Source organism: Lygodium microphyllum, chromosome 1 (genome assembly GCF_053477565.2).
Source record: "Lygodium microphyllum isolate KBCC chromosome 1, Lygodium_microphyllum_v1.1.10, whole genome shotgun sequence".
Lineage (NCBI taxonomy): Eukaryota > Viridiplantae > Streptophyta > Polypodiopsida > Schizaeales > Lygodiaceae > Lygodium > Lygodium microphyllum.
In genome coordinates this window covers 92,702,127-92,728,872 of record NC_141135.1, presented here as the reverse complement: position 1 = coordinate 92,728,872, position 26,746 = coordinate 92,702,127, and the positions used below count along the sequence as shown (strand labels likewise).

General features: G+C 39.5%; 1 protein-coding gene across 1 annotated transcript; it reads left to right on the top strand.

Annotated features, from left to right (window-relative positions):
• The first annotated feature begins 486 nt into the window (after positions 1-486).
• LOC148041416 (pentatricopeptide repeat-containing protein At4g18520, chloroplastic-like) lies at positions 487-1,914 on the top strand. Its single transcript, XM_087687778.1, has 5 exons — positions 487-510; positions 602-927; positions 988-1,334; positions 1,498-1,560; positions 1,610-1,914. The coding sequence occupies exons 1-5, from the start codon at positions 487-489 to the stop codon at positions 1,912-1,914; spliced, it is 1,065 nt and encodes a 354-aa protein (XP_087543904.1).
• Positions 1,915-26,746: the final 24,832 nt, after the last annotated feature.

The following is a 26,746-nucleotide window of genomic DNA, read 5'->3' as shown; positions in this document are numbered from 1 at the left end:
TATGGGTTGCTACTCAGGCATGTGGTTAGTGCAACTGACCCTAAAAAGATAAGGGTTATAGTCTCTATGAGCCCATCGCGTACTCCAAACGAGATCGTTTGTCAAGTACAAATCTTTTGATAAGTATCCTTTGAGGATGTGAAGCAAGAATTAGCAAAAGCACAAATCTTAAAAGCACCTAGGAGAGGTGAACTTTTCTATGTTTTTTTAGCAGGCAACCACAATGCATAGTATCATCTACCTACTATTTAGCTCGAACTTGGGAGGAGAAATGGTGTCATCCAATTTCCTTCGCTAGTAGAAAATTGGGGATATCAGAAGTTAACTATGCATACATGGAGAAATTGTGCTTGGGAATTTTCTTTGCGAGATGAAGAAATTCAGGCATTATGTTCTCTATCTTTACGAATACAGAAGGACTCAGATTGCTGCTAAGTAAGTTGCAGCCACATGATCGTTTAGCAAAGTGGTTAATCACTTTACACGATGTCGTATTGGTGCACATCTGAGGTGTGAAATCCACCAAAAAGTTGTGTGTGTGACATTTGTTACTTTGTACATATTTAGTTGTTGTGTTTACATTTTTGTTCTGCGTGGGCAGTATAGGGAGAGAAGGCTCTCCATTAGTTTGATATTATGCAACATGAGGGCCCTGTTGCCAAACAAGTTCATATTCACATGTGTTCTAAAAGCTTGTAATAGCATTGGGGCCGTAAGGCATGGTAGAATGATACCTGATCAGATAATCAGGATAGAATCTGATTTTGATGTAGAAGTAGGAAATGCACTCATTGATATGTACTCCAAACATGGAGAACCTGCTGAAGCATATGAAGTGTTCAATGAGCTGGCAAATTCAAATGTAGTATCGTGGAATGCAATCATTGCAGGATATGCAAATCGTGGCCTTAACAAGGAAGTACAGAGGTGTTTTCAACAAATGTAGCTGGAAGGCACATCTCCTGATTCTGTGACTTTTGTTTGCAGCTCAAAAGCATGTGGCACAGCAGGAGCTTTACATACAGGCCATAGTGTGCATGCCGAAATAACAAAAAGGGGATTGGAAACAGAGAATTATGTGGGAAACACTTTGGTTGATATGTATAGCAAATGCAGTTCTGTAGCAGAAATACACAAAGTTTTTGATGGTCTGCAAGTTCAAGACAGAATTTTATGGGCTTCATTGATGGCAGGGTACACTGAACTTGGCCTTGCTGAGGAAGCAAGGAATTATTTCCAGGTGATGCGGCTGAGAGGCATGTGCCCTGATTCTGGCATATATGTTTGCAGTTTGAAGGCTTGTGGTATCTTAGGAGATTCAGAAATGGGCCAAGGCATGCACTCCGAACTAATCAAAAGGGGGCTTGAGAGGGATGCCAATGTAGGCAACACAATCATGGATATGTATATGAAATGTGGGTTTCTAGCAGATGCATGGCAAGTGTTTGTTCAATTGTTAGTTCAAGATGGAGTCACATGGAATGTTTCTCATTTCAGGGTTTTCTGAACTTGATCTTGGCGAGGAGATCCTGAATTTTTATCATCAAATGCAACAGGAAGGTATGTCTGATGTCTGTTAATGCTATCACATTTGCTTGTACTGTGAAAGCTTGTGCTTCCTCTGGTGATATAAAAACAGGCCAGATATTACATATTGAGGTAGTTACTAAGGGGCTGGAGAGAGTCCTTCATGTGGGCAGTATGCTGGTGGATATGTACAGCAAAGCTGGCTTGCTTACAGAAGCTCATAAGGTGTTTGAAGCCCTTCCAGATCGAAACACAGTTTCTTTGAATGCACTAGTAGCAGGCTATGCTGAACATTGGTTTGGAGAGGAAGTGGTGAACAGTGTGAAGAAGATGCAACTAGAAGGAGTTTCTCCAGATGCTGTGGATGAAACAGCTGATTGTTGCTAAAGGTCATCAACCAAATGCTGTAACATACAGTCAGCTGGTAATGGCACTATGTCGAGCCGATAGGGTAGAGCTTGCAAGGAATACATGCATTAAGGCTCACCAACTGCAGTTGTCTCTATCACGGGCATCATATGTCGCTGTGATGGAAGCCTGTAATGTCCATGAAATTCAATATGATTTGGAAGAGATGGGAGCTAGCTTTCTGTCTCACTCACCCATCAACTCTGCATCTGATGTTGTGAAGCCAGATTCTGAGACTGTAGAAGAAGACTTGTCTTCAGTTCAGTCAGAGTTTGACATATCTGAACAGTGACTGTATGTATGCGTACATTGGCTTACTTACCATACTGATGACTATATTGGCTTCGACAATGTCAATGCAGAATTCACAGTTTCAAGATTTCTATAATCCATTATACTGACTGAGCTGAAGGAGCGTGCTTTTGTGTAACGGAATGCGCAAGGAAGGAGGAAATTAGCCAACTATTTCGGGAAAAAGTAGAAAGAAAGGGGACTTTGGAGAGCTTCGAATTAAAAAAAAGACAAGGCAGCAGAAATAGGGGAAAGGAGGAAGCCAATGACATATGCGGAAACGCATATCAGAAAGAAGATCGAATGTTGGGATTGGGGGAGAAAAAGCATCACAGTGGAGGGGAATCGACTAGATGGGAGCTCTAACTACGCGAATTCAGCAGGAATAGATTAATCATTATTCTCAGTATCGGATGTTGCACTCGGAGAAAGGGGGAAATCGTGTAAACTGAATTTTCTGTGCACCTCTGCATAATAAGTGGGGGGAAAGTGGAATTGAGTTAAAAAGGGGAGAGCTTTCCACAAAGAGGATATGGAGCCTTTCGAAAGCGCTTCACAGAGTATCGGCCTGCTGTACATGGCACAAATGTAGCATGCTTGTTCACTGACAGCAATGTAATCAGCCAAAGAGATGTTGTGGATCTGAACATCATCAAAACTCCAGCGGGGTCAAACAACTAAACTTCAGGATTGACAATGGCATCTACCACCGCCACGGTAGAATCTCAAGCGATAGAAGACAACCGCACTGCTCTGCTACTCCAATGGATGGTCGTCAATCTGAAAACCACCTATTTGCAACCCTTAGGAAGACCTTGAGGCTTGCTTCCATCGGATCTGTATCACAGTTAGAGTATAAGGTTTATGATTACTTCTCCAAAACTCCAGCAAGTACCCAAACTCGAGAGAGTCTGCAGCAGTTTTTTTTGTTTTTTGAACAGAGTGAACTATATAAGCTGACAAAAGCAGAGCGTCTGCTGGTTGCCAATCTTGGGCCTTTGCTTTATCACTTTGCCGATGCTGTGATCTTTTCAGGTGAAGAGGGTGATCCTTGAGAGCATTCACATGCTTTTAAGGGATCATGTTGAAAACATTCCTAATGGAGATGCCTGTGGAGCTTAGCTTAGAGGACCACTGTGGATTTAAATTACAGAAAGAGAGAATTATCAAGAAAACTTACACTGCCAATAGAAGGTCAATGATACAGCGATGATACACTATATCCAAATCCAGCAAGCCCTGCAAAGACCAGGAGCTCCCTCATTATACCAGAATGACATTACCTTCTACAACAGGAAAGTCAAACGGTGTGTTCGCAGGTCATTGGAGTCATAACACGTATGCAACCTGTAATTCTGTTACAGAGATCAAATGCTTGCCTTAATCTTTGGCTGTTGATCTGTTTATACAAGGTTCAATTGTACAGCTTAAACTCGAAACTTTAGAGAATGAGAACGTCTTGTGGAGGTTGCCACTGCAAGCTAATCTGGCTGTCTGGTTGTGCTGGTTGGCAAAGGACAACATATTCTTGATTCCTTACCATCACCCACAAGTCCTGATCTTATCAAGGGGGGAGTTGCAAAGACTAGAACAATGATGGAAGATAAAGAGTTAATGGATTTGCTATTTTCTTTCCTGGATTTGGAGAGCTCGATCTGATGTCTTCTTCTTGAACCTTGTATTTGTTATTGGTAGAAATAAAACAGAGAGTTGGCATCATTTTTCTCATCTTGTTTATTCACCTGATTGATCTTCTATCTTGGAATTTCTCAAGGACCTCTGTGGTCGCAACTTTACTTTCGAAAACCCTTCGACAAGAGTTCGATTATGAGATTAGGAACAAACCACCAAAGCCGCAGGGTATTGTAAAATGCATTGTGGATTTTAGGGAGCCAAGGAAAATTTTGGATGAGCGAAGTGATATTGAGGGTTTATTTACAATCAACATAACCTCCATTCTTTCCTGGTATGCAGCGATAACGCATTATTTATTTACAGGAGGATTTGGGGCTATGTTATCAAAGTCGAAAAGAGAAAAATCAAGAAACAAGCATTAACTTTTTTTATTATAGCGGGTGTCTTGTATCGGAGAAGAGTAGATGATATCTATCGTCATTCTCTAGTACCCAATGAGGTACCATTTATTCTTGAGTGCCATGATTGAGAATGTGGGAGACATTTTGTTGATCAGATTACTACCCAAAAAGCTCTCTATGCTGGATATTGGTGGCCATCAATTTTCCAAGATGCTTTTAGTTATGTTAAGCGCTGTGATGTCTGTCAAAGACTCGATGCAAGGAAAAATCATAGGTGACCTCTCAATCCCATTATGGTCATGTTACCCTTTGAAAAATGGGGTATTGATTTTGTGGGACCAATATACCCTTTATCAACTATGTGACAGCCGTATATCATTGTAGCAACTGACTACTTTACAAAGTGGTCTGAGGCTCAAGCAATGGTGAAGGATAATGCTAAGGAGACGGCCATTTTCATTATGGAGCAAATTGTTTGTCATTTCGGTCCACCAAAGGAGATTTTGTCTAATCAAGGGGACACACATTTTGAACAAGGTTCTAGTGGCCTTGACTGAAGCTTTGAAGATTAAGCACAATAAGACTACCCTGTATAATCCTCAAGTGAATGGTCAAGTTCAAGGTACGAATAAACAACTGGTAGGAATCTTATCTAAGATTGTTTCAAAAAGCAAGTGCGATTGGGATAAGAAATTATATGTGGCAGTGTGGGCTTACAACACGACATTTAAGAGAGCCATAGGCCATACCCTGTTCAAGCTAGTGTATGGGGAGGAGTGCTTTTTGCCATTAGAAATAGAGCTCCCCACTGTGTGTTTTTCCCTCAATCATTCATTGGGAGAGGAAGAAGTGTTATAAGAACAGTATACTTCTCTGGCACATCTTGATGAGATTCAATTGCAAGCTTTTTTACATCAAGAAGTAGGGAAGAGGAGAATGAAATCCTTGCATGATCTTCGAGCTAAGAAGTACAAATTTGCAAAAGGTCAATTAGTGTTGTATTATGATGCTCAAAGGGAGATCTTTCCACAAAAATTAGAACCTAAATGGGATGGACCATACAAGATTGTACAATTAGGAAAGAATGGTCCTATGGCCCTTCTAGTAAATTTGTAGGGGGTGGAGTTTAAGACTAAAGTTAACTTTAATAAGTTGAAGTCTTACTATGTGTAAGAGCTGAGATTGGGCTTGGTGCATGTGCATGTCATTCAAGAGTCAATTATAACATGCAGTAAGTACCAAGATGAGCAGATGGGACGCATTATCCCTTATTTGGAGCATCCGTACCTTGAGCAATGTTACCACCAAGATCGAGTGATCTAGTGGAGCAAAGGGTATCAAGTTACTGAGTGTCAAGTCAGATCGTTTACGTGGGAAATTAAGGTCTATTGCCATCATTGTCACAACAAATTCTGACTAGCAAGAACTTGTGCCAATTAGACACCCTCTCTCTCTGGGCTCGATTTTGATTATCATAAGTACGAGTGAGCCAATTATTATGGCGTGGCCTATCAATGAAGCTTGGGTTTATACTTTGTATTTTGATGGAGCTTCTAGAGGGCCAGCTAAACACACGAGCATCGGTGTGGTCATTAAAGATCCCCAACCTCGGGTTATCATAAAGATGGGAGTCTATTTAGGACCCTCTTTTACTAATAATATGACAAAATACAAGGCACTGCTCATGGGGCTAAATGTAGCCCAATGTTGTGGTATTCGCCAATTATTGGTTAAAGGTAACTCATTGTTAGTAATCAATCAGTTAAATGAGACCTATAGTATGTGGGATCCCATATCACAGATGTACTATCGTGCAACCTTGGATATGTTGCATATCTTTGAGATGCTAACTTGTTAGTTAGTTCATGGACAATGGAATCACTTTGCGGATTCCCTAGCTAATTATGCTTCTGTGGAAGATGTCTTTTTTAGTTGTGGTGGTCCACGGGAGCTCTTACAATTGCCTCTTAACGTTAGCCCTAGACTACTTTCGCGTCTTCTTTCTAACATGTCATATTTTGGATGCTGATGGTTAGTTTGGATTATGAGTCAGGTAGCAAGTGAGCACCTTCCTACTCTATCATGGACGTATAGGATTGTGTATCGTCATATTCGTCAAACATCCCTTGCTATTTATGCAGAGGGGTTAGCTAATAACTTAATGCACTTAGTGTAGGGCCTAAGAGGCCTTATCCTTGGTTGGTGTAGTGCTTTAGTAGAGTAACATTAGGACCAAGGGATTGTTTTAATAGTACATTGTCCTGAGTTGTATTAAAATGTTTTATTTCGTAAGGCCAAGAGGGCCATCTCTGTTGAGTTCTAATGTTTTATTTCATTAGGCCAAGAGGGCCAGTTTGGTTGGTCGTGCAATGTTATATTTCTTTAGGCCAAGAGAGCCATATGTCTATTTGATGCAGGTACATTTAATGGTTTTTTGTTTTGGTGATTGCATCACACAGGTTGAATGAAGCGCCTAAAGGGAGCCTTTACTGCGAAGGAGCTTCTTTGTGGTCATTCTACATAGTATCGTTGCCTTTCCAAGTTTTTTCCTTAAGCTAAAAGTGTTATATATGTATGTGGGGGTTACTTTCTTTTTGTTTGTGGGGTCCAACAATCACGGCATGAAGTCCTAGGGTTTGGTTAGGTATATCTAGGGGAGATTGGAGTAGTCATCTACCTCCTATTAGGACATTGTGAGGCATTAAAGACCTGTGATAGAGGGTAATCCTTGTGACTATGTCCTTCCTGCTTGCTAGGTAGCTGTCCTAGGAGTCCCTGATAGTGTGAGGCACTTAGAACTTGCTTTCCTTGGGTCACTCTACACTTAGCTCCCTCCTTTTTACATACCCGAGTATGGAAACCTTGAGAGGGAAGGTGTTGCAAGAACAATATGATGACCAGACTATATGATTCCTTGCCTAGTAGGAGGTCCTAGTCCATAGTTGTCCTAAGTTAGGTAGGTAGTTCAGACCACTACTAGGATTTCTTTGATAGGCTTTTTAGCCAGTCTGTGTTAGAGCAGTTGGTTAGCGATTTGCTCTAGATTTTTGTTTGATTATGCTGGGCCTATCCCTTGTGGATTTTCATGCCTTTATTCTATTCAGGGGGTAGGGTGAGAGCTATTATTATTCTTTGTTGATTATCTTTTTTTGTATCAACTTGATGCTCTTTATGGTTATGGTTGTGTAGATCAATTTATGGGATTCGACGGGTCACCATATATCGTGGTTACCGATGAGAGATGGACTTTAGACCCCGAAATGTGACAAAAATGTACCAAAATATTTTACTCCAAGGCGGGAATTAAACCTCGTTGGAAGAAGTACAAATGGATTTGCCAATTTTTACAAGCCGTGGAAGATGGGATTTGAAAGCGGTTTTGAAGAGCAGTTGTGGATTTTTCCTAATTTTTCTAGGCACCTAGTCATACTAGTGCAAGTGGCCAATAGTGTGGGATGTCGAGTCAATCAGGCAAAAATTTTCAAAGCACGGATCCCTCTTAAAAAACCTACTTTCTGGGGGAGGGGGGCATTGTTTGAAAAGGTGCATCGTGATGTTGTCGCCCTCCCCCCCAATTTTGGTGATGATTTGGCTATGAGGTCCTTACAGGCTTGCAAACAACCCATGCAACAGATCTCAGCCATGAACTTCTTCATTTTCTTGCCTCTAATTGCCCGTCTCCATTCATGAAATGGCTACCTAGATGGAAAGATCAAAACTCAATCTTTCTCTCTCCTCCTCTCTCGTCTAAGAGGCTGATCACACACAGAGAATCAAATTAATGAGACTTGGGCACTTTCAACAAAACTAATTCTCCTTCTCTAAGGGTCACCTCTTCTCATCTACATATATCTTCATCGTATCTTAGGCTTTCCTAAGATTCATCTTACACTGTTGAAGAAGGGTCTACATTCTTTCCAATTCTTCTTTCCCATGAAGATTGATTTTCACATTGAAAATGACTATGGGTAAGGTCACCTTATATCCATACATAGCCTCAAAGGGTGAAACTCCAATGCTAGCCTGACTACAGTTATTGTAGGCAAACTCAACCAAGTGTGCAACCAAGAATCCCATGAATTTTGTATATCATGACAGAAATGGTGAAGATAAGTTGTTTACTCTTTCTGTCTGTCCATCAATCTGTGGATGATAGGCTCTATAAGGAGCTAATTTAGTGCTCATTGATATGAATATTGCATGTCAAAAGTTACTCATGAACTTTAAATCTCTATCATGAACAATCACCTATGGTAATCCATGTAATTGAAAAATTTACTCCATAAATTGACTAGCCACTTGTGAAGCAGTAAACTAGGTCTTGGTTAGAATGAAATGGGCTACCTTCTTGGTGAGTCTATCCACCACCACATATATTATATTTCATCCATTTTTGGTAGTAGGCAAGCTAATAATGAATTCCATGGTAATGTTTGTCCATTTGCTTCGTAGAAATAGATAACAGTTGCAACAAACCACCTAGCTTATGGGTGATGTCATTATTCTACTAATGACAAGGTATGCACTTCATAATAAAATCTTTAACATCTTTCCACAATCCTTTCCAATAAAATCTTTTGATGAACTTATCATAGGTTTTAAGAACTCCAAGATGTCTAAGTAAAGGTGAAGAAATGCAATGCCTCTATATTTTTTCAGATAAAAGGAGAAATAGAGGGAATAACGATCTTGCCTAGATTAGGCCATTTTTAAGCTAATAATGTGAGTTTTCCTCCATGAGTCCTTGCTATAATTTTTGAAAAACATAGCTAAGCTCTTTATCCAAAAGATGGGATTCCTATCATTCTTCAATCCAATCACTACGTAGCTCAGTCCATAGACTGAAACTTTACATGCCCATATACAACAAGAAAGAGAATCAGCCACTACATTGTCTTTGCTCATCATATGAGTGATGTCAAATTCATAATTTTGCATTGTAACTATCCACCTACGCTGCTTAGGAGTAAGATTGGATTGAGTGAGGAAATACTTTAGGACCATGTGATCACTTTGAACTCTAAAGTGACTGTCATATAAATAATGGTGCCATTTTTTTATCGCATGTAAGATAGCCAACATCTCTTGGCCATAGACATTCATAGCCCTTTCCTTATTTGTAAGCTTGATACTTTCAAAGGAAGTCACCCCATGCGCCTGTAACAAAACAATCCCTATGCCTCAACTGCCACTGGCATCACACTATATGGTAAACTCCTTCAAGAAATCCAGACATAGTAGAATGGAGGCAGAAGTAAGAAGTTTCTATAACTCATTGAAGCTACTATCTACAAAAGTGCATCATAGAAGAAAGCTTCCTTCTTCAATCCATCTGTTAAAGGAGTTGCAATAGTTGCATAATGCGTAATGAATTGGCAATAAAAGAAGAATAGACTAAGAAACCCTCTAAGTGAAGTAGTGGTAGTAGGTGTTGACCAATCTTTAGCACACTACATCTTCTTGGGGTCAGCCTTGATCCCTTTTTCATTAACAATATGTCCCAAGTACTCCACTTTAGTTTGCGTGAAAGTGTATTTTTTCTCCTTAGCAACAACAAAGAGTTTGTGATGCCTCAATATATCAAAAACCTTCCTCATATGTAGTAAATGGTCTTGAAGAGTCTTGTTGTGAATCAAAATGTCATCAAAGAAGAACAAGACAAAGTGGAAGAGGAAAGCCTACAAAATCTTGTTCATCAGACTCTGAAAGGTAGATGGAGCATTAGTAACCCCAAATGGCATCACTAGAAAATGGTATAGCCCTTGAGCAATCCTAAAGGCAATCTTGGTTTCATCACCTTCTCGCATATGGTTTTAATGATACCCTGACCTCAAGTTAATCTTTGTAAAGAATCTAGCCCCCTTGAGCTCATCAAACAAATCATCAATTCTGGGTACTAGGAACATGTTCTTCACTGTTATCTTGTTTAGATCCTTGTCATCAATATACATCCTAAAAGATCCATCTTTCTTTTTCACAAATAAGACCAGAGATGTATAAGGTGAAGAATTAGGTTCAATGAATCCCATTTCAAGAAGCTCATTGATTTTCTTGGCTACTTATTCATGCTCACACTTAGACAATCTGTAGGGTGTCTTATTAATTGGCTTTGAGTTGGGCTTCAAATCAATAGGATGATCTATTGCTCTCGTAGGAGGTAATGAAGTAGGTACTTCAAATAAATCCTTGTACCCCTCAAGAAGAGCTTCTAAAGCTGGATGATTTGATAAAATTTTGGACTAATCTTCAATCTCTTTATTCAAGTGCAAAAAAAAATATGTGGTGACTGGCCTCTTGTACTCCTTCTTAAGTTGTTGAATGGTGATAAGCTGAAAATCTAATTTACTAGAGATTCCCTGTAAATGGATGAGCTATCCATCAAAGATAAACTCCATATACAATTGTGAGAAGTCCATAGTAATTTTTTCCAATGTCCTCAATCAATCACACTCGAGTACAATATCTATGGACCCCCATTTTGAAAATTATCAAGTTTACTTTTGCTTCATAATTTTTAGCTCACTATAAAGAAGCCTATAGGCATATTTAAGTGTTGATTTCTTCTTCACCATTGGCTATTTGAACTCTTATGGGATGTTGTAAATCAGTGGGAAGATAATTTAATTTATCCACAACAATCGACTTATTCACAAAATTGTGTGTACTGCCATTATCTTTCAAGATAAACACAACCTTCCCATGAATATTATCCTTTATACAAAGTGTATTAGGGCTCTTAGAACCTCTCCAAGCATCCATGGAAATGAACAACTAGTGGCAGCAAGCGACTCATCATGAGTTCCTCTTGGATTAAAAGGAGCAGTTCCATGTGGATCAAAAGAAAAAGTGTTGGTAGGATCACAAAAATGGTCTTGCCCAACTTCCCCCTCAATATCCTCATTTTCAGTTGTAGTTACAAATGCATTGACCTCATTAGTATCATCCTCTAAATCTTGAAAGACTAACACACTATGAACCTTGGCTTTTGCATTTTTGTATACACACTTTATTGCATGATCAACTGTATACTTTTCTCCACATTTGAAGCATAAGCCATTCTCTTTCCTTTCTTTGTAGAGGTCCATAGGAATAGACTTTGGAATCATATTGTCTGAAGTAGATCTAAACTTCTTGTCCCCTTATTTAAATTCCACTTTTTGACTTTTTTTTTCTTGAAATTTCTTTGAGGACTTGAAGCATTGAATGATGGATAAGTTGGCACTCTTAGGCTCCCACTTGGCACATGATTGCTACCATAAATATTATCAACTTATCCCTATCTTAAAACAGTCCTTGGCTATCCATAACTAGGTTAAAATGAAGAACCCCCCTTCTATACTCTCTTCCATAACGTTCTGCAAGCTCAATAGCTTTGAAAAGATTTGTAAGGTTTTGAGCCATAACATTAGCTAATAATGAAGATTCTAAACCATACATATACTTGTGGAGTTTAGCTTCATCTCACTAATTCTCTCTACATACAATGGTAAGTTTCAGGAATTGGTTTGTATAATTTGGTACACTTAGGCAACTTTGCTGTAATCCATACCATCTCCATGCCAATTTTTCTTTTCCAAGAGGAGAGACAAAGACTTTACTCATAAGTGTCTTGAATGCATCCCAATTCTCTACAAGTATGTTCTCTTTCTTAATGTATCTCCACCAACTATGTGCAAATCCTTCCAAATCTAAAGATGAAAAATTAATCTTTAAATCATAGTTCTAGGGAATATATAAAAATAGGGTTCTAATTTTGAAATCCATTCCTTTAGATTGGATGGTGCAGATGACTGTCCATTGTACTTTGCCAAAATGATCTTATCCTTTAACTCCCTTTCATGAAAGGGTTACTGTCCCAAATTATACTAGTCATGATTAGTAGGCATTGAATCTCCAAAATAAGATGGTACTCTTCCATAGATGGGTGAGAACTAGTGTGAAACCTTTCGTATGGGGTAGAGGACCTCTAGGAGGTTTGGAATTCAACCCATAAGCTTGGAAATTAGTACCATTTAAATTACCCAAATAGTCATCATGCCTTTGTGAAGTCTTACCTACTTCATATATTGACTATTGGGAATGCCCCTTTGTCCAGTGATACCATGACCTTGAATATTTTGATTGGGTGGCTGAAGTGGAATTGAAGGCTCATTGTTTGAATGAGCTTTCTCCTTAGCTTCCTTGGTTTATATTTGCATTTGCATACATTGGGAGAATTGAGGCATTATTTGAGCATTGGATTCTAGTAATTTGTAAATTGAAGCCTTTGTTTGAGTAGGGGAATCCATGAACTTCTCAATGGAATACTTTGTTTGATTAGTAGACAATACCATATGTTCCACTCTAGATAATAGCTCCATATGCCTTTGAGTATATACCTATTCTCATCTTCACACATGGTATTATCAAGCGCACTAATTTTTTCTTGCACTTGAGGCTCTTCAAGGCTCTATTGAGGTCTATTTTCCAATATAGAATCTTTGATTTGCTGAGCATACTCATCCTAGGTCTTACTCTTTCCATTATGATTTGCCATAATAATGCAATCCTACAATACCCCTTGTCAAAAAATTGGCTATAACTTGAGCAAACTCTGATTTACAAATTTTTTTATTCAAATCTGAGCCAATGATGCCCTCTTCAAGATTAGAGCTATAGCACACCATAACAGGTTTAGAACAAAAAAATTTGCAATTCAGCCTCTATTTGAACTGTCCAAGCATGCACATTGTTTTTACTTGTAAGTATCCTATTTTCACATGTGAGAGTAAAATGGTAGTACCTAATGGCTACCAAACCCTATAAAAATGTGGATAGGACCTATGGATAATCTATAGCATGTGCACCTATACTTCAATGATAAAGATGGTACCTGTAATAACCTATATATACCCTACAGTGTCCTGTAAATCCCCTATTTCACCTTGTTTGGATCTTGAAGGTAATTGAGCCTTCAAAAGTGCTTCAATCTTCAATTTTCCACTTGTTGTAACTATGTGAGGGATAAAACAATAGGAGAGGCTCCCTACATGGGCTCCAAATCACCAAGAGAGGTGGGCAAAGTTTTCCTCGGGTTGGTTGGTTGCATCTCTTTGGAATCTTTAATAGTGGGGGAGGGTCACCTCTCTATTGTCCCACTATCTAGTGGCATACTACTCTAATCAATTAGCATGATATGCATTTTTGAAAATTTTCATTCAGATCTTTACATGAAATGCAAGAGAATTGAAATTTGGAAAAATGAATGGGAGCCATGAATGAACAATCATCAGTAAATCAATGGATTAGACTAACCAATCTTATCAATCAATTGGGCTTTAATAAATTGGATCGAGTGTAATGTTGAAACTTCAATCAAGAACTTCTAATTCATTGATTGAATCTAATACGAATCAAGTAAACAATGCATTCCATGAATGGGTTGATTTAAGCAATGGTTGGCTGATAATTGAAATTTTACAATTCTTTAATCTCTCAATCAATTAGATGAAGCTCGGCAATTAGATGAATGAGAGAGATTAAGAATTGAAGAGGAATACATTTTGTTATTTTGATGAAGGCTTGAATGATCCCCAAATGCTTAATGAAGCCTCGAGTTGCCAAAATAATATTCAATCCTTGTGCATTTAATGCTTAGAAACAAATTTGAAGCTTCAAAAGCTTGAGATTGAAGCCTTAAACCTGTTTCCCCCAAAGATACTCTTGAACTTCAATCCTTGGCCATTTGTGCTCAATCCTAGTAAATTCTTCAAGAATCTCTACTGAAATGAATCCCATGGCTGAAATAATAAAGAATATTTAAGAAAATGAAAATAAATTGAAGCTTGAGCTGAAGCTTTCATGGCTATCCATGGATTTCATAGTTAGGATTTCAAAAGAGCTTGAGGATGAAGAACGGAATCCAATCTTGATGATTAGCAGAGGATTTCACTTGCTAACGACTAGTTGAAGCACCATGGCCTAGAGAATGGACAAGGAGAGCAGGGAGTTGGTTGAGATTAGCCCAAAAAATGTGCCCCATTTTTTGATGTTGTCTTGCACACTATGAGGAAGCTTGTGTGGAGATGATGGATAATGAAGATGAAGATCTTGAAGTAAGGAAGCTTGATTGGGTGTTACTTTTTCAAGAAGAGCCAGGGTTTGAGATATAGAAGAAGATCTTGGTTACCAACTCCATTGAACCTATAGGAAAGCTTCAAGAAAGGGAAAAGACAACCCTCTCTTGGAAAAATAACCATAGTTTATTTCCCTTCCAAGTCCGGTTAACTTCTATTTGACTATCTTACCTTCAAACTTACATGAAAATTTAATGACAGCCTACTATGTTATCCTTCTACCATCATGTCTATCCCAAAGATATCTAGATTTATTCTTCTTACAACTATAGATATCCTACAAGCCACTACTAGTCACTGTCCATGTCTTGTACTTGTAGTACTTGTCTGAAATTGGTTTTTATGATGAAAACTAGGAATGAACATGAAGAAAAAGACAAGAAAATTTGAAAGAACAATGCTTTGATACCGCTTATCAAGGAGTGGACCACAGAGAGAAAAAGAAGAGAGAGAAGATGAGGTAGAGAAGAGAGAGAAAGAGAGTGACAAGGAGAGAGAAAGAGTAGAAAAGGAGAGAGAAAGAGAGAAAGAGAGGAGAAGCCATAGAAAGAGAGAAAGAGAGGAGAAGCCATAGAAGTTGTGAGCAAGGTGATAAAGAAAGAGACAATAACATATTAATGTTCCAAAAAGATGTGAAAATTTATATGTCTCTCCCTTTTATACCTATGTTAGTGCGACACAGTAATATTATTATTTCTACACTAAACATTTCTTCCCAGTTTATTACAAGTCTACTGTAAAATATGTCTACCAGGTGACTTTGAATGAGTTGATAGAAGCTCGAGATAGAATCAGAGATACATATGTGATTGAGCTAGATCTCAATATGTTGGATGAGTGATGATCAATTAAATTAGGATCTATGCTTAGTCTAGAGGAGAGGATTCAGGACTATGTACCCTTGATCCAAGAATTTTGTGATATTCTTTCCTAGAGCTATGATGAGCTTAGGTGTATTCCTCCTAGTCTGGTTATGCATAATATTTTCCTAAAGGAGGGTACCCATCCTGTTTGAAAAAAACTGAGATGTATACCTTTTAAGCTAAGGGATGGACTATTTGAGGAGCTACAAAATTTGTGTACGACGACTAGCATGATATTTCCTGTACAACACATAGAGTACTATTCATTGGTAGTTATCAAGAAAAAGAAAAATAATCAAATTGAGATTTGCATAGATTTTAGGAATCTTAATGAATAGATGGTCATAGATTACTATCCATTGTCATTCATTGATCCTATTCTAACTCAACTAGTGGGTAGGGATATCTATTCGTTTATGGACTGCTTCACTGGTTATAACCAAATGGCTATTGCAGAGGAAGATAAGTTTAAAAAATATTTATTACTATATTTGGCACCTTTACGTATCATGTTATGGCTTTTGGATTATGCAGTGCTAGGGTAGCAAGTAAAACTAATAAAACTTTTGGTGATATTTTCCCGAATGACTTGAAAATCTTCATTAATGATCTAGGAGTAGTCGCCACAAGGGAGAGACATCTTATAATTTTGAGAAATGTTTTGAGCATTGTAGGTAGTTTTGCATTGCTCTTAATCCTAGAAAGTGTGTCTTTGGAGTGCCCTACGGATTATTGTTGGGCCATGTGGTTAGCTTGATTAGTATTGTGACCAATTCTGAAAAGATTAAGGTTATCATCACTATGAGTTTGCTGTATACTCCTAAAGAAGTGTATATATGTGTAACGTGACCGCCTATCGGCTGTCCAAGCATGTTTTTGGCAGTCCATCGAGAGACGATTCTAAGCGATGCCGCTTGGCACTCCCATTGAATGTCACGAGGTTTGTCACCTAGGGTTTCTCAAGTCCCCACCTCGCAACAGAATGTTTGCGGCCAAACCCACTAGGATCGACTTGAAACTTGAGTCCCTAGTAGTCAAGGTATCTTGACATCATTCGAGCATCGTGTTTTGGACATCCTACTTTATGCATAGATACCCAAGCAGAAGCAGACCCATGCCGCAGTTGGTTCAAAGAGAATGGAAAATAAGAGGGATGTGGCGCTCAACCTCTCTGCCCATAGGGGATAGTCCCATTCCGATCCCCTAAATTGGTATGATTCAGGGTTTTAACCTTACGATTGCTAAGCGTTGGTTGTCAATAAACTTTGTGAGAAGCCTCCCAGTTCTTTGAGACCACCCTACCGTAGGATAGACCTGTCAGGGGTTCCGCCTTCCTGCTTCCCTCCTTAAGTGTACTTTAGTTATCGAATTAGCCCTATCACTTTTAGGCATGACATGTGAAAGCAACTTCCTTAATTAGCCTCTTAAAGGATAGGGTTTATTCACATCATCGTATGGCACTGACACGAAAACAAATTCAAATAGGTTCCTTGGAAGTAAACTTAATATTAACAATGTATCACAGATATGAGTCTTGTTCAAAAGGAACGATATCCACAATCTGTAAGGATGCACTTTATTTCCACCAAGTTTCCTCCTTGCACTAGTAACAAGGGCCCCTTGAGAATCTATCGCAAGTCACGCTAATCATTTGAGTAGGATCCGGAGGCATGGAATTTATAGCCAGGTCCCCCCTAGCATCCCAACGTCCTCCTACGTTCAAACCAACCCACTAAGAGACCTCTCGTGAGACGGGTTCGGTCTACATTCCCATCATGGCTATTTAGAACTCCCTTGGCTACGGTTGGCGGCTAGCTGGGGGTGGTTTGACATGCTCTTCAAAAGTTCAACCTGATTCATTATTCTCATTTATGAGTTTGGGATTACACAATCTTTTTTTAGAAGCGGTGTTCCTAAAGTTACAAGCATAAACAAAGGTGCATGTGAGTGCTTGAGACATCTACTAAGGTGGCAGAGTCGCAGTGTGTAGGGTTGAAGGTCACCACAGGGGTTTGGCAAGAGAAGAATGTATGGGGGTTCAAGAGCTTAGACTCCAAAGATGGTAGAGATAAGAGAATGGTTAAAGGTTTCAAGCCAAGTTCTTGAAGATAAGTGATAGCAAGATGAAGGTAGATTCAAGGAGAGGAGTAGAAGAAAGAGAAGGAGTTCGAAGAGATTGAAGATGTAGAAGAATACTTCCAAAAAGAATTAGAAATTTTAGAAAAATACTAACAGAGATGAAGCCTATTAGTTTCTTTCAGCATTATGAGAAAATATAACTCTAATTGACAAAAACATGTACAAAATAATACATTCCTCTATGCTACTCAAATCGCCAATTTGATCGTTCCAATGGCTCCAAAAGGGGGGGTTAAATAGTAGGACACCTGACCAGAATCTTGCCAGATCACTCCTTCTTCATCTTCCACTTTCGGAGTGTTATTCATTGTCTAAAAACAGCAATCGTGCATCGCGCGATTTCGCTAATCTCTCTTTTTACATAAAATCCTCTCAAATTAGCTAAAAGCTACATGCTTTCTTTTACATGCCATCCTAATCTAGAAGTTGTCTATAGTTTTGTAGATTTTTTTACAAGAGATAATATCTAGAATATTAAAAATTGACTAAAATCTAATATTTTTGAACCATGGATACTAACATTAATGTCTAAAATGGCATTGGCTCTCTAAATCTAAAAGAAAGCCACACTCTAGATTTTTTTACATGGTATGCACGTAGTGGCACGACAACGGTCCCTATCTTGACGCTTAGCGATTGATCTTCTTGCCTTGGTGGCAATTTCCAATATCCTCTAAGGGTTAGAAAATACCATCTTTCTGACCTCGCTCCTGCGTGATAGGAGCGAGCAATTATGCACTTGGATCTATATCTTATAGTTCTCAAATGGAAGCTATCCTAGCTTGCTAGTCTTTAATCCATGGTTCTTGTCATTGGAAGAAACGACACTCAAACCTCTTGTATTAACGAAAGATTGTGTAATGGTTAAAGGTGATATCTTCAAAGTTGTTTCAGCTTTATTGAGGCCAGATTTGGAATAGAGGCCAGTGAGTGTTTTACTGGTCTCATGCTCCACTTTATGAAGTAACAATAGATTGGCTCAATTTCCTTTAATTCCTAAAGAAGTCGAGTTAAGCCCCATATAGTATTTATCTCATTTAACTACCTGAGCAATTAAGGTTAACGCTTCATATGCATGTCTTATTACTATCTTTAAGATGAATCGCTAGTAGTGTTGTTGAAACCGTCTGTGGTACCTGCGAGTCTTTCCTAGGATGATGATGCCATGTGGAATTCTACTCTTGGGAATTTCTTTTCAATGCACTTATGCAAATTATAAATAAAGCTTGTATATTTCTTTTGTACCAGGAACACGAAGTCATCAGGCCTAATGCATGTGCAACCTACATCTCTTTAAAGGATCATAGGAACCCAAAACCCAGTTTTTTGTTGAAATGACTTAAACATACTTAACCCAATTATTATAGCACTCACGATTCTCATGGTCTTGATTCAAGATTTTACCCCTACCTTTTCAATTTAACCAATTTAAGGATGCAAAAAAAAATACGATTTCCACTTAATGACGAATATGCATAAACGTCCTAACAACCCATTTTTCAATACCTTCAAGCATGCCAATGTTAGTGCATAATCTAAAGCATTACGAGCACAATCAACAAGTTCCTTGATTTTTTTTGCATGCATGAATGCAAAATCTTTCGTGCAATTTATTCTTTCAAAACATGCCAAAGTGCAAATAAACACAATTTCCAACATGATAGAATGATGCAACCTAAATGGTGGTTGAAGCGATACAGAGGCTGGGAATCCCCCTTCCTCAGTTCCCTAGCGAAGACTGCTCTTTTTATCATTTCCTCGCATTAGGGCAATGGAAAACACAGCTGATTATTTGTAGGTCTCAACCCTTCAATAGAATTAATACATTAACGTGAATAGTAAATACATTAGTTATCATAGACTTTTACCAAATACTTCTCCCTTCCCAATGAAGTCGACCTAAGTTCTTAAGGCCTCCCATCAGAGTAGGATTTATGGGATGCACCTAATTACCAAGTGACGTGGTTCCTTGAGTTGCAGTTCCATTAGTTGAAGCAGGATTTACATTCGATTGGACTTTACTTCACTTGGGAGGCATCGTACACTTTTGGTTTTTCCTTTGTGGCTACACGCCTAGGTTACGAGAAAGACGACTCCTCGTGGAGGGAATTTGTCCATGAGAACCTTCTTGAAGGGGGGGAAAAGAAAGAGGCAATCTTGGAAGTCTTCAAAGAGAGAGAAATTCCCTCTCTCTCTCTCCTTCTTTCTCTTTCCTCTCCCTTTCCCTCTCTCTCTCTCTTCTCTCTTACTATCCCTCTTTTCTCTTACTCTCCCTCTCCCTCTCTCTCTCTCTCTCTTTCTTTCTCTTTCTCTTACTCTCTCCCTCACACACACACACACACACACACACACACTCTCTCTCTCTCTCTCTCTCTCTCTCTCTCTCTCTCTCTCTCTCTCTCTCTCTCTCTCTCTCTCTCTCTCTCTATTTCTCTTTCTCTTACTCTCTCCCTCACACACACTCACACTCACTCTCTCTTTCTCTTTCTCTCTCTCTCTCTCTCTCTCTCTCTCTCTCTCTCTCTCTCTCTCTCTCTCTCTCTCTCTCTCTCTCTCTCTCTCTCTCTCTCTCTCTCTCTCTCTCTCTCTCTCTCTCTCTCTCTTTCTCTTACTCTCTCCAGTCATCACTAGTCGGTAGCAATGACCCTCCTCCCCTGCTCTTCACAACACCCCACGGCCCTTTTATAGAGGGGGCAGTTGGGGTAAGGTATGGAGACCCTCCCCCTCCTCCACGGCATGTGGTAGCCCCCTACCTCCTCCAATGACACGCGGCACCCCCCTCCCCAATTGTGATACATGACAGCGCCCCCCCCCCCCCCCCCCGCCGTCCACCGGTTGGTGGTGTGAGCACAGGAGATTTATTCCCCTTTTTTCAATTTAAAAAATCATTTAATTAGGGGGGATCAAATGGCGAAAAGGTTATAATCTTTCTGTCATTAGTCGAATACTATCGACAATTTGTTAATGCAATGGCTGAGAGGACATTGCCATTGACAAATTTATTGTCTTTTAACTCTCTATTTATTTGGAGAGATCCCTATCAAGTATCCTTCAAAGATGTGAATTAGGAATTGGCAAAAGCATTGGTCCTAAAAGCACCTAAAAGGGGTGAGATATTTTATATATTTTTAGTTTCTACGATATATAATATCAACTACTACTTAGCCTAGATGGTACCATCCGATTACATTTACTTGCAAATTGGGGGTGTTCGAGATTAATTGTACCTACATTGAGAAATTTTGCCTTGGGTTGAACTTTGCAAAATCAAATTCAGACACTACATCTTATATAAAAAGGTAGTATTTTATATGAAGGCAGAGGGGTTGAGGCTATTAATGAATAAGTTGCAACCACTTAATTACCTCGCGAAGTGATTGATCACTTTGTAAGGGTTTGACTATGAAATTAGAAGTAAGCTACCAAAGTTATAGGGCATCGTTGAATGTCTTGTAGATTTGAAGGAGCCAAGGAAGTCTTGGTTGAAGGTAGTGACCTTGACAGTTTGTTCAAAATCAATACGGCCTCCATTCCATCCTTGTATAGTGCCATAAAGCACTATCTATTCACAAGAGAGGTTGGACCCACTTTGTCCAAATTTGTAAAGAGTAAAATTAGGAAGAAAGTCCTAAAATTAAGAAGAAAGTCCTAAAATTTGCATTGATTATAGGAACATTACATTAGTAAGGAGTCCATGATGTTTATCGCCAATATGTTATGCTTGATGAGATTCTTCTGATCTTGGAAGAGTGTCATGACTCTAATTGGGGAGGGCACTTTGCTTGACGATTGAGTGTACATAAAGCTTTGAGAGTCTAATATTGGATACATATCAAAGACATGACAAAAGGAAGAATAGGAAGTGCCTACCACTGACTCCTATCATGTCTATACTACCATTTGAGAAGTGGAGCATTGATTTCATTGGACCTATACATCCTTCCTCAACTACATGAAAGCATTATATAATAGTGATAATATTTCATGAACTGGTCAAAAGCCCATGCTATGATGAAGGATAATGCTAAGAAAATAGTTACTTTTATTTTGGAGTAGAGTATTTGACATTTTGGTCCACCTAAGGAGCTTGACTGATAATAAGACCAATTTTGCACTTAGAACTGCTCTATCCTAGATTGGTAATAACAATCAAGTTCATCTAGTAGCTTTGCACTCAAGAAAATTCTCTATTGTAAAAATCCACTTTGAAATTCATGGTAAAGAACTTCTATCTATTGTGGGTCCCTTGGAGACTTGGCAACACCTACTTGAAGGCACCCCTCATAAGATCATTATCTATATGGATCACAAGAATCTAAAATATTTCATAACCTCTTAGGTCTTGAATTGTTAGTAATCAAGATGGAGTGGTTTTCTATCTAGGTTTGACTTTGTCATTACTTATAGGCTTGGCCACTAACAAGGAAAGCTAGACGCTTTATCTTGAAGATAATACCTAGTTGACATATGATTTTTGATGCCGAGAAGTGCTTAAAAATAGCCAAAAATTTTGAATTTTAGGGGAAAAATGACTTCGTTGAAGGAAGCAGCTACAATCAGTATGATTTTAAGCGATCGTGGATGTATGATAGTGGCAAAGCATGAGGTTTGGCCTTAGTTTGCCCTATCTTTTTGTCACAGTGTGTGATTTATTGCTTTTTATACATTAAACCATGACAAAACAACCTCTATACACCTATGCAACGAAGCAAAACTTAAATGGTGAGGGGGAGGAGGATTTTGTGCAACAGTTTGAGGGCTGAAAAAATACAAATTTTGATTGTTTTTCCTATTATTTGGAAATAAGGGATCTACTAGCACAAGGTTCACCTTGGTGCTAGATTCTTGCAATGAAGTATATATGTATTAGTTGGAATTCATGAAAATATTGTTTGCATACTAGCACATAGGCTGATTTCAAAACATAAGTGTTTGTGCACGATGAGATATCCACTATTGCATTGATCATACATATGGTATCAACTCTTGGAAATGCATAGTAATTGTTTGAATTATAGTTGACCCATGCTTGAGAGGATGAGATTCCCCTTGCCATAGGTTAGTCGTTCGTTTCTTGGGGGAAATTATTGGTGAGGAAACATGGTATCTCCTGAATCTCATTGAAAAAAAAGAGGGGAGTCTTGTGCGAAAGTATTTATATATAAAAGCAGTGCATCGAGGGGCCAATCCCCAAGATGTAGGAGAGCTGTAGTGGGACCATGACAATCAGCCAATGGGGTGCCTCCTATGTCTATGATACATGGCATTTATTGCCAATATGTGTGGGATACCCCCTTTGAGGGGTTTTTTGAAAGGTGCCATTGGAATCTTATCCAGCTAAAAATGCAATATTAGATGTAAGTAGTGTGCATTTAGTTATTACAGATGCTCCTGGCCTGCGAGATTGTGTAGTGGTGGAGGTGTCTGTTGTGTGCATGAGGTCTGGCTAGTGCCATAGCCAATGCCGGCCCATTTTTGGTCCCATCAGTGGTGCGTCTACCAGGAGCCATCTCAAAGTGGTGGTTTCTGAATCTAGGGTCTCTTGGGACCTACTTGTTAGTTGATGTCCTCTGAAGAGATCTATCAAGCCAAACTCCAAAAACACGAGAGAACCGAGAGGGCTAGATAGAGAGCCGAAATCAATAGGCGTTATTCTCCTAAAAGGAGTAGTCTTGAACCTATTCAAGGGTGAGGTCTTAGTAACCTTAGCTTGAATCAAAGTCTGTCAGGAGGTGGAAATTCTAGTACTTCCCCCCTCCCAATTAATCTGCCCAGTTCGAGTGGTGTGACAGCTTTGCCTCTCCTAATTCCATTAGCAAATCCAATCATTGCCATGGCACAACCTATTGCAATCCTTACGGGAAGGTAGATTTGAAAGCCTTAGGTTTTCCCCTAACCAGGGTGTGGAGCTTCATATATGGGAGTTCCAAAAGCTAATGTTTAACTGTCATATCTAAGAGGAAGGGCATCTAATGATGTCATTCAACATGACCCTAAAGGGAAGGCCAGCTATATGGTATCACGGCCTTGAGGTCCGAACCATAACCACTGTGGACTTATTTTATGAAGCCTTCTGAAGGGAGTTTGCTCCTAAGAGGGGTGGCCAATATTGGCTACGCGTGTTGAATTTGACACGCCAAGAACCACATGAAGATATACAGGTGTATGCCAAGAATATAAAAGAGGTTTCCCATAAATTGGATGCCTCTATCCCTATCCCACCTACTACCCAGTTACAATACTTCTTGCATGGTCTTGATTTTAACATCCAGGTGCAGCTGAGTAGTGACACCTTGGCGAATATAGACACTGCCATTAGACAAGTGCAAGAAATAAAATCTCAATTGCAAGCAGCCTATGCTTCTCGAACCAATCCCAATATGGGCCTAGCATTGGAAAATAATTCGCAACTGATCAATGGCAGTGGAAGCCAAGGGATAGGGATGGCCAACCCTAAGGGGAGAGGGAACGTGGTGCCAAATGTGCCTTTATTGCCAGCTCTGACTAGTATGACTATGCCTATGGCTAGTCAAATGCCTCCAAATGTGGGAGGCCAAGCAGCGAACTCTAATGTTGTTCATGTGGGTCAGCAACCAATGCAACCAATGCCTAATCAAATTGTGCGATCAAGGGATCAACGGATAGATGATTAGGGCTATGAGTTGAGTTCGTCAAATGTCCTTAGAGAAGTCAAGGACATGATGAAGCACTACACAGATATGATCTCTGAACAATATCGACAAATAACCGTTGACGTTAATTTTTTAAAGAAACAACAGAATCTCTAATAGGGAGTCGACGCCCTGAAGAGGGTGCACCCTCTGGATTTAGTTGCAAATGGTGTGGTGGGCAACATTATCCATGTAATTGCCCAAATGTCAAGTGCGACATTTGTGAGAAATCCGGCCATTTAGCAGCCACTTGTTGGAGCACGATCAGTTCTCTCTAGCAAGGCAGTTGGCAACTAGGGCCTGTTAATCATCATGTGCAAGGAATCAATTTTTAGCATGATGATGGGCCGAAACAAATACTCAAAGGGGTAAGGCTACTGTCGAAGAACTTCCAGGTGGCAGTGGGGCGAGCCTCATTGAGGCTATGCAGGTTAATGGCACTGAAGCTTCTAGCCTACGTGCCGTAACAAGAGGGAAAAAAATAGAGAAGGCGACAAAGATAATGTAAAATCGGTCGATGGAGACCCTAGGCAGGATGATAAAGAAACAAAGTTCTAAATCTTGACAAGGATGGGGGACATCTGAAGCCCATAGAGAGTAAGGCCGATGCCAAGAGAGATAAAGAGGTATCGAGAAAGAAGGTGAGAGTTAAAAAAGGGACAATAAAGCTGGTGCAGCATCCTAAAGAGGATATGCTTTTGTGCGAGAAGCGAGCTTTAGTGAATTATCACGACTTTGATTTAGCTAGCTCCCTTTGCGATGTTAAACTAGATGTGAATCTCTTGCAAGGTGGTTCCATACGTAATGTATGGTACATATAGATATGTTCTATACGTCGTTCTGTATGGATAAATTTTTTATGTACGTAAAAATGTGTACCTTTGTAAAAAAAAATAAACAACAGGATATTTTAGGGTGTTTCCCACTATATATTAAGCATAAAGATATATACATTCCCTGTTGAGATATCAAGCTCCACTCGCAATATGCCAGGGTGACCGTTGTGCATTTATGTCACCGACTTGTTAGCTGCAAATGCGGTTGGTACACTGCCCATGAATAATAGCTAGATGACAGCTATCCTTATCTACTCTAGTTCATGGCTCAGTTAGTATGCCACCTTAGTTAGTTGAGTTTGGTTTGAGACCCATACATAGGGTTCTTTTATTTCTCTATACTAGAGTTGTTTTTGGCTTACACAACTAAAAAGAGGAAAATTGTTTTCAACCTCCACCTTTGTGTGTATTTTCCCATTGTGTAAGTGAGAAAGCTACAAGTGAGACTCCTTCCTTCTCTCCCACAATCTTGACATGGTATCAGAGCCTAGTTCGTGGTAAGGAGCTCAAGAAAGCAAACCAAGTTCGCGATGTTCTGGTAAGAGGACCAATGTTGCTTTCATTTTTCGAGTCTAGGAGCAAGTCTCTACAGGTAGGACAGGCGGAATGTGCAAGAGTGCATTATCTCAGATTGAGACGCCTTTCGCGGTGTAGCAAGAGGGCAATATATGCTGTGAAAAAAGGCTTTAGCCCTTTTGTTGCCCTACTTTTTGATTCGAGGCCATTTCGGGGCCTGTTTTGGAGACGGAAGTTTTCCCCACGCACTCAGGAAAAGGCCCTGTCTTTTGTTGTGCGACCATTATTCTACAGGTCGGTGAAAAGTTACTACAGAAATTGCATCATATACCTGTGTGTAGATGTCAAGATTGTGGGATAGAAGGAAGGAGTCTCACTTGTAGCTTTCTTGCTTGCACAATGGGGGAATACACACAAAGGTGGAGGCTAAAAACAGTTTTCCTCTTCTTAGTTGTGTAAGCCAAAAAGAACTCTCATACAAAGAAATAGAAGAACCCTATACATGGGTCTCAAACCAAACTCAACTAACTAAGGTGGCATACTAACTGAACCACGAACTAGAGTAGATAAGAATAGCTGTCATCTAGCTATTATTCATGGGCAGTGTACCAACCGCATTTGCAACTAACAAGTCGGTGACATAAATGCACAATGGTCACCCTGGCATATCACGAGTGGAGCTCGATATCTCAACACTCCCCCTCGAGCTCAATCCCAATTCCTACACACCAAGCAGGTCTCTGAACTTGCGTAGTTTCTCTGTGCCCAATGCCTTCGTGAATATGTCAGCTACCTGATCCTCTGTGCTAACATAAACTAGATCAATAAGACCTAGTAAAACCCTCTCCCGCACATAGTGATAATGCACCTCAATGTGCTTTGTTCTAGCATGATAGACTGGGTTATTTGCCAAGTGTATACTACTCATGTTGTCACAATAAATGACAACTGGCCCATCTGTAGGCTAATGCATATCATAAAGTAGCTTATGCAACCAAGCTACCTCACATGCAGCCATTGCTGCACCTCTGTACTCAACCTTTGTGCTCGACAAGGCAACTATAGGCTATTTCTTGCTGCTCCAAGTGACTGCAACACTCCCAAAAGAGAACACATATCCACTGGTAGATCGTGTATCAGAGATACTACCAGCCCAATCAGCATCAGTGTATCCATGCAACTGTATCTGAACCCCAGTCTCATAAAATAGTCCATAGTGAAATATGGACTTCACATACCTGAGTATGCGTCTAGTTGCATCCAAATGCTATTTCCTTGGAGCCTACATAAACTGGCTTACCAATCCAACAACATAGCTCAAATCTGGCCTGGTAATAGTCATGT

Bases quoted from the DNA above. Each gene is read 5' to 3' on its own strand.
- LOC148041416 (XM_087687778.1), top strand. From the start codon at position 487: ATGTCGTATTGGTGCACATCTGAG. The intron at 928-987 runs GTGTTTTCAACA...TTTTGTTTGCAG, and splicing joins CTTAACAAGGAAGTACAGAG to CTCAAAAGCATGTGGCACAG. The intron at 1,561-1,609 runs GTATGTCTGATG...GTACTGTGAAAG, and splicing joins TCATCAAATGCAACAGGAAG to CTTGTGCTTCCTCTGGTGAT.